At 44.2% G+C, this 14,501-nt stretch overlaps 1 protein-coding gene across 1 annotated transcript in view; it reads left to right on the top strand.

Moving 5' to 3' along the window:
* Nucleotides 1-14,501, top strand: part of FRAS1 (Fraser extracellular matrix complex subunit 1) — a 132,631-nt gene that overhangs the window by 27,831 nt on the left and 90,299 nt on the right. The window contains 4 exon segments of the mRNA XM_009288822.1: nt 2,315-2,404; nt 3,999-4,146; nt 6,790-6,933; nt 7,255-7,389. Of these exon segments, the coding sequence (XP_009287097.1) occupies nt 2,315-2,404; nt 3,999-4,146; nt 6,790-6,933; nt 7,255-7,389 (517 nt within the window).

The following is a 14,501-nucleotide window of genomic DNA, read 5'->3' as shown; positions in this document are numbered from 1 at the left end:
TTTTCTGGTCACATCATCCTATTTAAAGTGTAATGAGGCCACAGATATGAACTGCAAATCCTAGACTGCTCGACGTAGTATATAGTAGCATTACGTGAGGGTAGGGTAGAAGTTTAGCTTATAAACCCTTTCAAACAAACCTGTCCAGCAACTGCCAAATGAAAGTGTCTGTGGTGATTCTGACCTAATCTTCAAAAAGCCATTTTCAGCAGGTTACTGATGAGCTAGGAATACAAGTTTTGTGGCAGGCTGGGCTAGCTGTGGATGTTGAAGTGGATGCACTCAACCAAAACCACTCAAACGGTCAGAGCATCAAATAATCCTGCTAGAGCACTTGCCAGCACCCCAGCTAAGCAAGCACACTCATGACAATGTTCAGAGGAGGACAGGTCATGGGTGCTAGCAGGGGATGCTGCAGCCTACTTGAGTAGGCTGGCGATGGAGTATTTCTGCTAGCAGCCCTAGGAACTACAGGATCAATAAGATAGAGCTTGCAGGGTGCTGCGTGACTACCATACAGCTGGCGAGCTGCAGAAGTCTTTCTGATATTTAGAAGAAATGGAGCTAGGGTGTTGAGAGTTGCGGATGTTGCATGTGGATGTAGGTGTGTACGCGTGTGAGAGAGATTGCATAAACCATTTTTTTCTCTTTTTCTGCTTCCCAGCCCATCATTGCCTTTCAATGTTCTCAACCTGGAAATATGATGAATCTCTCTTCAGCAAAGCCACAAGTTATCTCACATAGCCTCTCCCTTTTCTGAGTCTTGGCAGAACAGCGTGGTTGCATTTTTTTCGGCTGGGCGAGCCATGTTCCATGGCTAGTTGTTCTCAGTTTTCCTATAGTGTGTGTTTATGTATGTGGGTGGGGATGTGGGCAGGGATGGGGATGCGGGAGTTTACAGTACATAGCAGTGACATGAGATCCAACCACTGCCAATGGCATTCTGAAGTAGTGATTTAAAAGCAAAAATGTATAGAACCAGCAGAGAGAGATTTAGGCTGTGTGTGGTCCTCGATGACTAAGAACCATACGGTTTCTCCTCTCTTACCCGTTCTCAGAAATGGATGGGGGTTGTCAGAGTGTGGCCTGGCTTAGTTCTACCTTGGTGAAACTAACAGTGACCGGTGCTGTTATTGCCCTATCTATGTCTAAAGTAATTCACATACACAAATTGGTGAGCGTGCCAATGTGGCACAGTGAAAAATATCCTGGAGCGACTGCTGGAACAGATGCCCGGTTGGTGTAAATCAGCAAAGCTGTTTGGTAAACTTGACGCTCAGCTGAATTTTGTGAGCCATCAGAAGAAAGCAGCAACACGCTGAAATGGAAACCAGTGTGAGCTGTGTGATTTCATTGGGTATGTGAGCCCCTCGCAAACATTTAACGAACTGTCATGAGTTCTCTGTTTGTCACAAGTAAGTAATCAGCCTGATTGCAAAGTTGGGAAGATTATGCCCCCTGAGATTTGGGATGGCTATTAACACTGACATTTAACGGGCATAGATTAAAGAAGCGCTCAGTGCAGATCGGCACCGAATCTAATTTAGTCATTAATTTGTAACTTTTTAATTGTAGTGGGTTTGTATACATATGTCTGTTTTCTGACTAGTATGTATTACCTTGCCTATGCTTACAACGCGTGAGAATCAGGTCAGGAAATTGAAGCTGTTTCTTTAGAGCTGTGTCCTAGTTCCCTAGGACGGTGTCCCTCTTTTCTAAATACTCAGCTTCCACTTGGGCACGAAAAGTCGTGACGGATTAGGGCACTTTATTCCCTTCTCCTGCTGCTAAACTCTTATCTTCAAACCGAAGTTATTTAAGTGGATTCTGTGGAGTTGTACAGTTGTAACAAAGAACAGGCTTTTCCCATCTGGGATAAATAGAGTATGTGCTTTGAAATTCTCTTGGGGAAAAAAAGTCGAACATTCAAAATGAAGCTAAGCTTCTATGCATTGAAATCTTGACAGTGGTCAAGGAAAATCCTAGTGATTCGTAATAAAAATATGGCATTCCTATTCTCTGTATTTGCAGTGGGTTATATTGGGGGGGTCTTCCTCTGTGGGATTTAGGGATGAAGTAATGGCCTTATCGCTGAATTCCTTGGCCTTCTCTGAGGTTTGTTCTGCAACTGCAGTATTCACCAAGCACATTTTTCAAACTGTACCTACAGAGATGAGGTAGGATAGAGAGAAGATAAGGTGAAATTAGATATTGAAGATTGCATTCCAGGGCAAGAGCTGTTCTGCCTCTGCATTCCACAGTATTTTTGGTGGTGTTGATTCCGTTTGAATTGCTGCAACCTTTCTCTTTACAGGGTGAAGAATTAATTCACTTAGATGGGAAGTGCTGTCCTGAATGTATTTTAAGTAATAGTTACTGTGTTTACAAAGAACATACCAAAGCTGTGAGTATCCTGGTACTTTGGAGCACGTAATAGTGAGTTCTGCTCATAAAGGTTTGGAGTAATTGGCTCTCCCTCTCCAGTTCTTCGAAGAATATTATTTGCAAGTGTAGCAGAAAAATAATCCTTTAATATTATCTGCAGATTGCTTTTACAATTTACAGAACGCACTTGTTGATAATGTGTGCATCTGCTGCAGAGTTTAAGTTTGCCTTGCTTTCCTTTGTGCGGTATAATCAATCATTTCCCTTTAATATTGAATATACGTAGTCATAGGTTTCCTGCACGTCTAATGGAGTTAAAGATGCCTGACTTTAATCCTATAAAGTAGAGGCTACGTAGCTGGGGCAATGTATAGCTTTCTGCCTATTTTTCCCACTGATTATCATTTTTACTGCAACAGGAGTCCGTTATTTTATGAATATTTTCAAGGAACTTTCCTTCTGAAGTTAAATAGAAAGGAAACATTAAGTATCTCGGTTTAAATATACCAGTAATGGACTTTTCATTGCTCTGACAGATGAGGACTGGAGGTAATAGCTGCTGTTTGCCAACAGATGTGAGAAATTTGAAGTTTAATACTGTTTTGGGTTTTTTTAATGCGAATACTTCCCTTTCTTTCCTCAGATCTCTCTCTCTGACCCAAGTGAGGTAAAACATATTAAGGTGTCAGGTTTATTCCAGTTTGTGCTTTATCTCTTTTAAGAGAGGAACTGGCACAAAAGCTTCACGGGCATTTAAAATGCTTGCTCTCTCTTTTCTGCCTTTTGACTACCTCACGTGGTGCCAGCAGAGCCTCAGCCGCTGGGGGCAGCTTCGGTGGCCTTTTGAGCAGACCAAGGGATGCGGATCGCAGGAGGGGAACAGTGGGTGCAAGATCTCTCCCCTCCATCAACTAGTAAAAGTAGACAGCTGTCAGGTGCGATGGGTAGTTTTGAAGAAAGCCGGTGATACCTCTTCACCTCTGTAGTGTTTCGGCCAGTCCTTGGTGATGGAAAACAAGGCAATAGAAGAGAGGAGGAGAGGAAGTAAAATGCTGTTAAGGTTAGAAAGAGATTTAAAGTATGACAAAAAGGTCACTATGCAAAGACATAGGTTCAGACAGAGGACAGATTACGGGTATCTATCTGTTCAGATACAGAGCAGATTCAAGCACTTGTTACCAAGCTGTGAAAAACAAGTGGACAAGTGAGGCAGCAAAATATGGAGGCAGGAGGAAATGCTTTGAGTCCGAGAAAGCGAAGGGAGGTGAAGAAGTAGAAAGGACTTACTGCTAACTGAAAAACACCCTGCTTTGGAGGGAGTGCTGAGAGGGAACCTGTTCAGGTGTTCACGGGCCAAGGACTCTTCCCAGTAGGCGCTTTGCAGGCCGCCTTATTCTGGAAAGGCAAAGAGGGCAAGAGGGTTAATGGTACAGAGGCACGCAGTCCCGTGTCGGCAGGCCTCAGTGCTGAAACAGTCCCAGAGATGTTTAATTTACTACTAGCACTGATGTAGCCTTGCAATTTACCCAGAGATTTCCATGCATGGCAAAAACACTTTGTGCAAAGGCTCTCCTTCCCTACTGATGCTGGCCCGTTCGATGTTTCTTGTGCAGAACGGAGAGAAATGGGAAGAAGGGCCGTGCGGAGAATGCGAATGCCGGGACGCAGAGGTGACCTGCTTCCAGCGCTCCTGCCCGCCCTGCCCGCTGGGCAGCCTGGCTGTGGAGGTGAAGGGTGACTGCTGCCCGCGCTGCGAGCCAGGTACAGACCCAGGGTCAGTCGTTTCTTCCCCTCACTCGTGTTGGGTGGGAGCGTGTGCGTCACATACACTTCTAGCATGGGGGCTGTTCTGGCATCCCTGTGGCCCTCACTCCCCCATTACCTGTCGGATACCGTGTTGAAATTTAACTTGTCTTCGGTTTGCAGTTGCTAATTAACTGGTTTCCATATAATTTAATTAGGGTTCTTAGAGAGGTTTAGGGCTCCATCCGAAGGCTCCCACTGACTTCCCCTGGTTTAAATGATGGCTTTCTTCTGGCAAGAGAGTTTCTCCTTGGGTTTGGTGTTTTGGAAACATTTTGTCTTTTTCTTTTTTCTTCAACATGAGTTTTATAAGGCCGGGGACTGCTCCTTTCTGAATCCTAACATGGGTGTTGGAACTCCTGATTATTTCTTGGGAGTAGAAGGAAGAAAGAACCTGCTTACACTGTTATGCCACAAGGTCACCTGGGGCTGAATGGCTGCCAGTTCGTAACTGTTTAGAAAGATTAGGATAGCCTTAGCTTATATGTTAATTGTGCATATAAATTAATTTTTCTCCAGGATATTGTCATTCTCCTTGATTTACATCATAGTTGGTGAGAGTTTCTCCTTGGGTTTGGTGTTTTGGAAACATTTTGTCTTTTTCTTTTTTCTTCAACATGAGTTTTATAAGGCCGGGGACTGCTCCTTTCTGAATCCTAACATGGGTGTTGGAACTCCTGATTATTTCTTGGGAGTAGAAGGAAGAAAGAACCTGCTTACACTGTTATGCCACAAGGTCACCTGGGGCTGAATGGCTGCCAGTTCGTAACTGTTTAGAAAGATTAGGATAGCCTTAGCTTATATGTTAATTGTGCATATAAATTAATTTTTCTCCAGGATATTGTCATTCTCCTTGATTTACATTTCATAGTTGGTAGGCTGTGGCTGTGGTTTGCTGATTTTTCATGTTGGTAGCTCTTCTTGTTGCATTCATATAACTTTGGTTTTATCAGAGTGCTCCAGTTAATGTTTTATCTCAGTAAAATGAAAATAGCTTCACAGTTTAATTATGCTGTCATTTGCAGGAGTGCCTTGGCACGTTTGCCATATTAATGTTTTAAAGCTTTTTATTTACTGCATGCTAATAAAAATGCAAAGCACTACAAATGGAAAAGTGAGGAAAATGGGTTTTGGACAGTTCGGATAAAATTGTCCTGCATTTTCGAAAGGGAACAGCATCTGCACAGGCTCCTAAGAAGGGGGCAGATTATAAAGTGCTTTCAGCACCCATCTGTTCTCCTGCTTATCAAGAAGTGCCACTGTGTACTGGTTACCCTTGAAAATCTGGCCTCTTCGTTTAGCTTCCGTAATGGAAGCATTCTGGAAATACAGGCTTTGAAGTCATGGTATTGGGCATACAGAGCCAAACTTGCATTTTTGTGTCCTAAAAGGTAAATGGAAATTTCATTTACTGAAGCCTGCTGTTTTCCCTCTGTCTTTTTCTGTGTTGCGTTGGACGGAGTGAGAAACAAATGCAAAATCCAGCCTGCAGCAGTTCAATCTGTGAACCCAGAGCATCAGTCCCTAACGCATCTGCTTAGTTAAAGCCAGTAAAAATTTATTGCTGCTTCTCACAGATGTGCTTGGGGGAAGCAGGCAGAGAGAACCCATTCATTCTCAGCCAGTGTAAAGCATCTAGCCCTAAGCATAGCTGTATTTATGTGAAAACCAGCAAATATGCCCTCTCACTGAGAACATTCAGGTTGGAGCAGAGGGGATTTTTTTGTACCTAGAGAAAAATTGTCCATTCTGTACCTGTCCATGTAGTCAGTTCATTGTCACTCTGGAAGGATAGGGCTGCATATACCTGTGGAAAGTTATTGGAAAGAAATGGATAGAGACAGAGCCTCCTATTCATACCTCCTGTTTATCACTCTGGATTCATTGTTATCTTCAACTGTATGTCTTCTGTAGCTCTTGATTCCTGATTCTTTCCTTAGGTACCTCTCCCTGGGAACTTGCAGGTTACTTAGTGTAAAAGAAGGAGAGTTTGCAGCATTGGGATCCTTTTTGCTGACTTGTCAGGGAGGAACAGACAGCTTTTCTTCCAGCAAGCAAAAGTAGCTCAGTAGTGAAGCGAAAGTAGTCCTTCTCTTGGCCTCTGCAGAGAGAGCAGCCATGCTGTTTGAGAAAATACCTGTGGTCAGGAAATGATTGCTATGGTGCTGTGACATAGCGCTTTTGACTGGAGGGGGAGTGGTCTGCCACCTGTACTCTGACCTGGTATGGACCCAGTCTTGACTTATTGCAGGGTTTGACTGAAGGAAACTGAAATTCAGGTTGTTTCGGACCATTAATTCCTGATGACTTATGATTTTTACTGCTGAGAAACCATGTGGACAATGAATATCCTTTTTATCAGTAGTCTAGAAAATCTGAGTCTGTGCAATAACTTCTCACATACTAGAATACGGCAATATAATATTTAGCACCTTTCATGCAATCTTGGAAAAAAACCCACTCCAAAACTAACACACCTTGAACCACCAACAGAAATACGTAGTAAATTTCACTTTGATTTTGGAGTATGCATTGTTTTGTGCCTTCCCGATTGAAAAGACTGCTGACGGTTTTTACCTTTGTGTCTTTTCTTTGTGCCAGTTGAGTGCCACCCAGACTGTTTGACCTGCTCTCAGTCCTTTGATCACTGTAACGCCTGCCGAGACACAAGGAGGCAGCTGCAGAATGGGCGCTGTGTGCAGACGTGTGAATCGGGCTTCTACCAGGATGGGGGGACTTGCTTAGGTAATTTCTGCGAGGGCTTATACCCCGTCAGATGACTGTCTTCTCCGTGGCTTGCTGTGCTTTTGTTTGTAGGATCCCACAGGCTTATTATAAAGAGATTGCCAGGCTTTGTTTGGAAAAGCATTCAGGCACATATTGAGTAGTAACCATGGGCTTAAAACTTCAGGAGGTTTCAGGTGGAAGCCCCTGAAAAATGCAAATTCTCGAACTCTTCTGCCAAAATGAGGCAAAATTGTCTCCCTTTATCAGAGCAGGGGAGTCTTGCTGCATCAAGACATTTGGGATTAATACATCTTTCTTCTCTATTCTTTCTCTTGGAAGCCTGCAATGAAACATGCTCAGCCTGTACCAATGGATTTGAGTGCTCCTCGTGCCAGACATCCCTGCTAATGAAGAACGGGCAGTGTGTGACTTCGTGTGGGAAGGAATACTTTCGGGATCAGCTCCTCTGCACAGGTAACTCAAAGCGAAAAAGACTGCAATACTTCGTGATAGCAAAACAGCAGCCAACAGCTGTACCCGAGCTATCAGATATACTCTCTGTTGAGGGGTCTGCTGTTGACATAGGTGTTAATGTTCACCCTAGAGTAAAGGAAGGAGTGAACAGAGGAACTAAGTCATACAGTGTAAAATTGATTACTGGTTGGGGAAATAGTCGTTAAAATTTCTCAGCGGATCAGTTCTGTTGGTCCAAAACTCTCTGCTTTTGAACACTGCGTTTTTTCACCACTGTCCTCTTTCAATTCAGAATTTTCTTTTGGAAATGTGACTGGGTTTTGTGGTGTTAAGGGTACAGAGCAGGATGTATGCACTAATTTTACTAAGGATATAATACCTTGAGCCACACCTGGCAATCTGATCCGTGGAGGTTTTCTTTGAGTTCAGTGCAGACTAACTGCAGCTGCTAATGCCAGACCTTTCAGGAGACAGTACTTTGAGGTGCGTAGAAAATTGCTTGGAGGGATGGGGGATTGATAGAACTCGGAAAAGTGCGCAGAAAATACTTTTTGGAACTTTTTTTTTGCTTTGTTTTGCCATTCATTTGTTTCACATGGTGCGCTCTTCCTGAAAGTTGATTGGACTAACTGTTCTCAGGAAGCATATTTACAAAGTAAATTAGTAATTCTATAAAACACTGAGATGTGTCTAAATCCTATATGTTAGTGATTGGAAAGACTGAGAATAAGATTGTGAAGTTACAGTTTTCTCTTTGATGGAAGTATGGTAGTGCTTTTATGAGCTTCCCCTGCTCCTTTGAAATATTTGTGCTTTTCCCAAACTGCAAGGCAACTGCTTTTTCATCGTGACAGTTTAATTGTTATCTCTAAAGTTAACACTTTTCTCTTCTTGATGTTGGCCTTTTTAGAAGGCTTCTAATTACTTCTGCAGCTCTAATTCAGCAAAGGGGTGGAGCACATGCTTAACTTCTTGAGCCATCGCCTTAATTTCTTTGGAACTAGCCCTCCTGCTTAAATACAAGCTTAGGGCTTTTGGCAGATTTCAGGGGAAAGCACTTTAGATTCTAAGTCCAGCTTCCTTTTCTGAAGTGGTTTGCCTTGAAGAGCTGACCATTTGTTTCAAGTTTTGAAAGTCTGAAAAACCTCTGTCCTCCAGCAGTGACTATAGACTAGGGCCCCACTGTGCATGTATAAATAGAAAAGAGAGACCCGGTCCAAATGAATTTATAGACTTAAGTATCAAATAATCTTCTACTTCATTTGGTTTTATTTTACCATTTCCTTTCCACCTGCTCCTAGTGTTTTAATTGGCAGTGCCCGTGTACTGCTGAAGCGGTAGGTAAAAGCTAATGTTTCATTTTATTACTGGTTTGTAGATTACTGATTGTACATTCCATCCAAATTTGCAGTCACGCATGCTTGTAGCTGAAAGTTGCTGGGAAAATTTGTTCTGTTTCCTCAAGGGAATTAAACCAATTTGCTTTAGTTCTGCCTGGCTGCATTTTCTGCATAAAGTCAAACCAGTGGAGAAAGTCTTAAATTTCAGATACGGTCCCTAATTCATTGCCATTCACCCTTTCTTTGTATCCTCTTTATTTTTACGAATCTCTAATCTGATTGTCCAGACGAGCCTTCGACTGCTCAGAAATATTTTTCTCATAATGGTTTTAACATCTGCAATAAACATGTTCCAAAATCACAAAAAGGATGAACTAGACTGTGTTAATTGCTATAGTTCCAGTAAACTCCCTCTTGTGGAATTCGCTCTGGAGTTGAAAAAGACCTATAAGACCAGGTTTCTTACTCCATCCTGTTGTTGAAACATTGTTGTCTGCGTTGTAACAAAACACAATCTTTCCTTTTGTTCATGTTTTATAACATCTGGTCTGATTGAATCTATTTTGAATCTATTTTGAATTTCGGAATACAGTTGTTTGCTCTCTGCCCTATTTTAATCTTACACCAGGGTTGTTTCCTGCCCCCGTCCCTCCACCTGCTTCTGTAAAGTATTAAAACCATGAAGAGAAAGTAAAGTTGAGAATAGAAGGTGAAAGGTTCAGTTATGTAGCAGTGTATTTAAAGATCGTGGATCAGTTTGTATCAGGCTTAGAGCAGAGTGGTAGATGAAGTCTTCCCTGTCAGAAATAGGCTGTGGAAACAGTTAAGAAACCCCCCGTCAAAGGCAAAGCAAAGGGAAGCAAAAATAAAAGATGTCTGCCTGGTAGAACAGAAGGGCTTGAAGGACTCTCAGTGTTCAGTGCTTTCACTGCGTTTTTCTAACTTATTTATTTATGTTTTCAAGATTATTCAAAAGCCTAGGCGGAACTCAAGTGTTTCTGCTTTGATCTCCCAAAATGCGAATGTTGAAATATGTAACTTGATGCTAACAGACCCAGCTCGCTCTGTAGCAAAGCACTTGGATTTTTATTCACGACCTGTTGGTTTCCTCTGCCGTATCCCAGCTGCGGAGGCTTACCTTGAGAATAAATGACTGAACATGACTAAGCTGAGCTTGCCCAGCTCACGGTGAGGAGGGCAGGTTAGGGGTGGTTAATGGCACCATGCGGCGCAGAGCGGTTGAACCTCTCTGTGCTTTCCCAAAGCCAAGCAGTGACTTCTTACTGTGTTCTTGCTGGGATGCCATTTGCGTTAGCCCTCCTGCTGTCGTCAAACCTGGGAACGTTATACCTGCACTGATGCAGATAAGAGTCAGTTTGGTGAGTGGATCTTTAATTGATTCTCTGACTTCTGGTCAATCGTGAAAGAACAGAAACATCACTTTGCAGGACCTCTCATCTTCTAAAAGCCTGGGCTTGTGTCACTTCTGTGTGACTCCTACATTACACCCCTGCAACTCCTGAGTAACAGAGCAGAGAAAAAGACTCGTTGACTCAGGAGCTACTGGAGTGCTCTTGCTTTAACCAAGAAGCGAGACCCTGGGAGTTTCGTCAGTTTAACATTGATTTTCTGGAAAGACATGTTGCTGCAGCTTAATGAATACCATCGTGTCAGCTGAGGCAGAGTAATTGCACACCCTATTGCAACTGGAAGGTCAACTATATTCTTTTGAACATCTTCCCTTCAGCAGCAGCAGTTAAGCTGCAGGGTCTTGCATGTAAGTCCAGTATCCACACTGAAGGGAGGAGGCAATGCAAAACGGCCCCTACAAATCTGAACTGAAAATAGCCAGGAAGGGTCGAAACAGTTTCCTGGTGATGCAGTCACTTCTGTTGATTTATTTTCACGCAGCCACTTAGTTGCTGGAGGCAAAGATGTTTTAGCTGACAGTGGCTCATTGAATGCTTCCATTTTTTCCCCTGGTTTTTCAGTGGAGTCGGTGACTGGCTGTTTGGGCGAGGAGCAGCTGTTGAGTCTGGCAGCGATCCAGTGCTGAAAGAGCCAAAGCTTCTGCAGGCAGGGTGTGCATGAGTGTGTATAAACACAGGACGGGAGTGGGTTGGGGCTGCTGTCCCATCCGCATGAACTCAAGCCCTACATGTTGGAGGTCCGTTGCTTACAACTCCAGCTGCGGTTGTACCATCTGGTGGCAAACAGGCCGGAGGTATTGGCTGGGATTTAGTAGCTGCTGGACATGTGACAAAAAAGTCCTCAAGACATGTGAAAATAAATTGCCTGGTGCCTGTCGCCGCAAGCGCGAGAAGTGAAGGATTGTATCTGTAGGAGCATGAATCAGGCTGTGCGTGTTTGTCATCTGGAGACTGGCACCTGATAACTCCTGGAGGCGCTTGCCACCTCGCATGCAGAAATGGCTGTGTCAGAGGAGTCTCTGGAGCCCGTTCCCAGGGAGGGCTTGCATAGCAGAGCTGGTGATTGGAGCAGCGCATCAGAGCTGAGTCTCTTGCTGCAAGCATTTTATTTTGTTGGCCCACCTGAGGAAATTGTTACCGATCCTGTACTTTGAGTCGTTTGCACTGCTTCCAAATGCTCACTGTGGCTGTCTTGCTAAAAATAGCGTTGCATTCTTTCTCCTTTCCTTCCTTTCTTCCAAACTGTGCCACTTAGATCCCCTCCCTTTCTGTCCCCTTCTGTCTCAAAGAAGCCATTTGGGCCTGGTCTCTGTCTAGTAGCTTGGAGTTCAGAGGATCTGTTTCATATCAGTTTGCCAAATTCTCTGCAGGTTCTTAGAAGGTCTGATGACCTCTGGTAGGTTGTACTTCATCTTTACTTCCCTCACTGTAGCCTTTCCATAGCTGAGATACCACAGAAGTCATCCCCCATGTAGGAAGACATGCAATTTTAACACAACAGCTGCCTCACTAGAGGACTTGAAAGCTGCTGTGGTACCCTGGAGTGGATTTGCAGGATCTTTGCCAGGGACCAGTGAGAGCCAACTGGGAACTGGAGAGAGGGAGTGAAGTAAGATCTTAAACTCCTCCAGCCTGCAGACTGTGCTGGTTTGTATCATTACCTGTCTTGAGTCTAGAGATTACAGGTTTCCCCACAAGAAGTATGACACTGGGCGTGCTCTTAGCCCACTTTATCTGAAACACCCTTCCTTCTTGTCTCACTCCCTTTCTTGGTGGCTCTGTTTAGAGTAACATTTGTGGTGAGTTTCTTCTGGCAGCAGAGAACGGGGGAGTGGGCTGGGCTGGCCTGTCTGCTGCTCTATTAGCCCTACGGCCATGTGTCTGTAGAAAGGCTTAAGAGAGCCAGAGCCAGAAGGGAGGGCGAGCTGGCAGGGGGGTTGTTCGCACTGCAATTAGCTGTGGGCAAGGACAGTGGTGGTGACAAAAGCCCAGCAGAACGGCCGTGCGCAGACTGTGGCGGAGAGGCAATACTGCTGGGCACCGTCTCCAGAGAAGGGCCTGGGATGTGGGTCCAGCCATGCCAAAGACCTTTCCAACCTGGGTGTTGTTTATGGTAGACTTACATCCAGCAAAATGTGTGGTGCTGGCAGGAGGTGAAGACGTTATTTTGACCCACACAGAGGGACAGCTTGAGGCAGCTGCTTGAGAGAAGAGACTGAGGTGAGGACGTGCTCGGGAGCACTTGGTCTAGTGCAGGCAGCAAACTGTGCGCAGTGGGAGCCATAGCACGTTTGCCCAACTGACCTGGCTTTCATCAAAAGAGTGTTTTTAATACAGCTGTATGCAAGGCTGCCTGTTTAAAAACAGAGTCTGGAGGCCAGGCTGCCAGGAGAGAAAAGTGTCTCTTGGAAAGGAGCAGCATCTCTGGAGAGGACTTGAGAACTTTGCAAATAACTGGGTATGTTCAGATATGTCAACATATTGAGGCAGGTTAACAGCGAGGGGGTCAAGCTGTGCAGTGGGAAGTCTATAATTAGAGGATCCAAGTCCTGGTGCCCACTCTTTCAAAAAGATGTTGAAAGTTAGAGTGAGCTCAGAGAGGAGCAAAACACTTGCGGCTGGAAGGTGAAGTGAGGACATTTCAGTACTTAGGCATTTACAGCATGAACTCATACTCTGCAGTTCACTTTCGAGTGTAGACGTGCTGTGAGAATCATCCAAGCTGGACTGAGATGCAGCTTTTTATCAGCAAGGGACATTATCGACTGGAGCAGAAAAGTGTGCACAGTCTTTACCTCAGGATGGGATGTTTGGTATTCATTGTGTTGTGATTCAGCCACAATTAGATGCGCTTGATAGTGGTGATGGCACTTGGCCCAGCATCCTTATGAAACACTCCTCACATAGGAGTGTCCAGGAACTAGAAGAGCCACAGTGTTCTGGAGAGATCAGGAATAAAGTGGGGGGGGAAAAAAGGTGCAGGTAGATGAGAAGGGGGAAAGCAAACAGCTAGTTACAAGGCAATAGAAGAAGATGAGAAAAGGGGAAATAAATAAAGGTAGAAATGCGGAGAAGGAACATCCGGAAGGTCAAAGGACCAGGTGCTGGGCATGAACTCAAATGTCCCGTGTCTTGGCCCCCTAAAAATTCCCTTTTCTAACTCCATGCATGTCACATCACATCTCTGTATTTCAGTTCCCTACGTATGAGATGGAGATGACAAGACTTCCCTGCCTTGGGGAGCAGTGAGATCCACTAAGATGGGGTGTTTATCTTATGCTGTGCAGTGTGATTCATATATAAGCACCAACATAGGTGCTCCATCTCATTAATTAACAAACCGAAGAGCAGCTATGGCCTCAAGCAGACAGAAGAAGCGTAGAAACCATGCAAAACAGGAGTGACATGGGAGTAGTGGTGATCGCTGGTTTGCTGTAAACTTACTTACAGCTACCTGGATTGCAAACACTTTCACCTGTTATTGGGGAGAGGATGAATTGTCTCTCACTTGGGGGGTTTATTTTGGCAGGAAGGTGTTTGCTTTTGTCACTGTTCTGTGTGTAAATGTGCTCTTAGTTAAGTGGATGAGCTGCTGCTGGGTCCGCTGGTTCCTGCGTTACACTGAGACTACTCACAGATGAGTTTTTCGTGGGTGGGCGCAACTTTAGACGTGTTTGTGGATACAGGGCAAATGTCAAAAAGTTCTGTTTTCTCCCACTTGCTGTGGTCTGGGAGCACAAGCATGTACCTGCCTTATTGTGTAATAATGAATTTAAGAACATCTTTGGAACATATTTGGGTGTAATCAAGAAAAAAATCTAATAGCTAAAAGAACTGTAATTTGCACAGTCCCTGCAAGCACTGGTAGCACAGGATTTAACATGAGTCTGCGTCACAGATTTCATAAACAGTAACCACAGTGGGCTGAATTTCCCCCACAGCTGAACTTGTACATTTTCGAATAAGGTGGTTCGTTCCAACAGCTGTTTCGGGAGGCAAAATTGATCTCCATACAGTTATTAGTTTAATTGCAAGACATCATCATGCTTGAGGATCACTCTGTTCTGCCTATGTGTTCTGTACCCAGATGCCACAGAGAGGGCAATTACACTGCCTGCATTGCAGGAACGTGATATACTTCAGGAATATCTGAAACATACTTCTCCGAAGTAACAAGTGATAGGACGAGAGGAAATGGCCTCAAGTTGCGGCAGGGGAGGTTTAGATTGGATGTAAGGAAAAATTTCTTTACTGAAAGAGTGGTGAAACATTGGAACAGGCTGCCCAGGGAAGTGGTGGAGTCCCCATCCCTGGAGGTATTTAAAAGACGTGTAGATGAGGC

The sequence above is a fragment of the Aptenodytes forsteri genome, unplaced genomic scaffold (genome assembly GCF_000699145.1).
Source record: "Aptenodytes forsteri isolate BGI_AS27 unplaced genomic scaffold, ASM69914v1 Scaffold221, whole genome shotgun sequence".
NCBI classification, from domain to species: domain Eukaryota; kingdom Metazoa; phylum Chordata; class Aves; order Sphenisciformes; family Spheniscidae; genus Aptenodytes; species Aptenodytes forsteri.
Note: the sequence above shows the minus strand (reverse complement) of the source record. Positions and strands in the feature narration are given on the sequence as shown.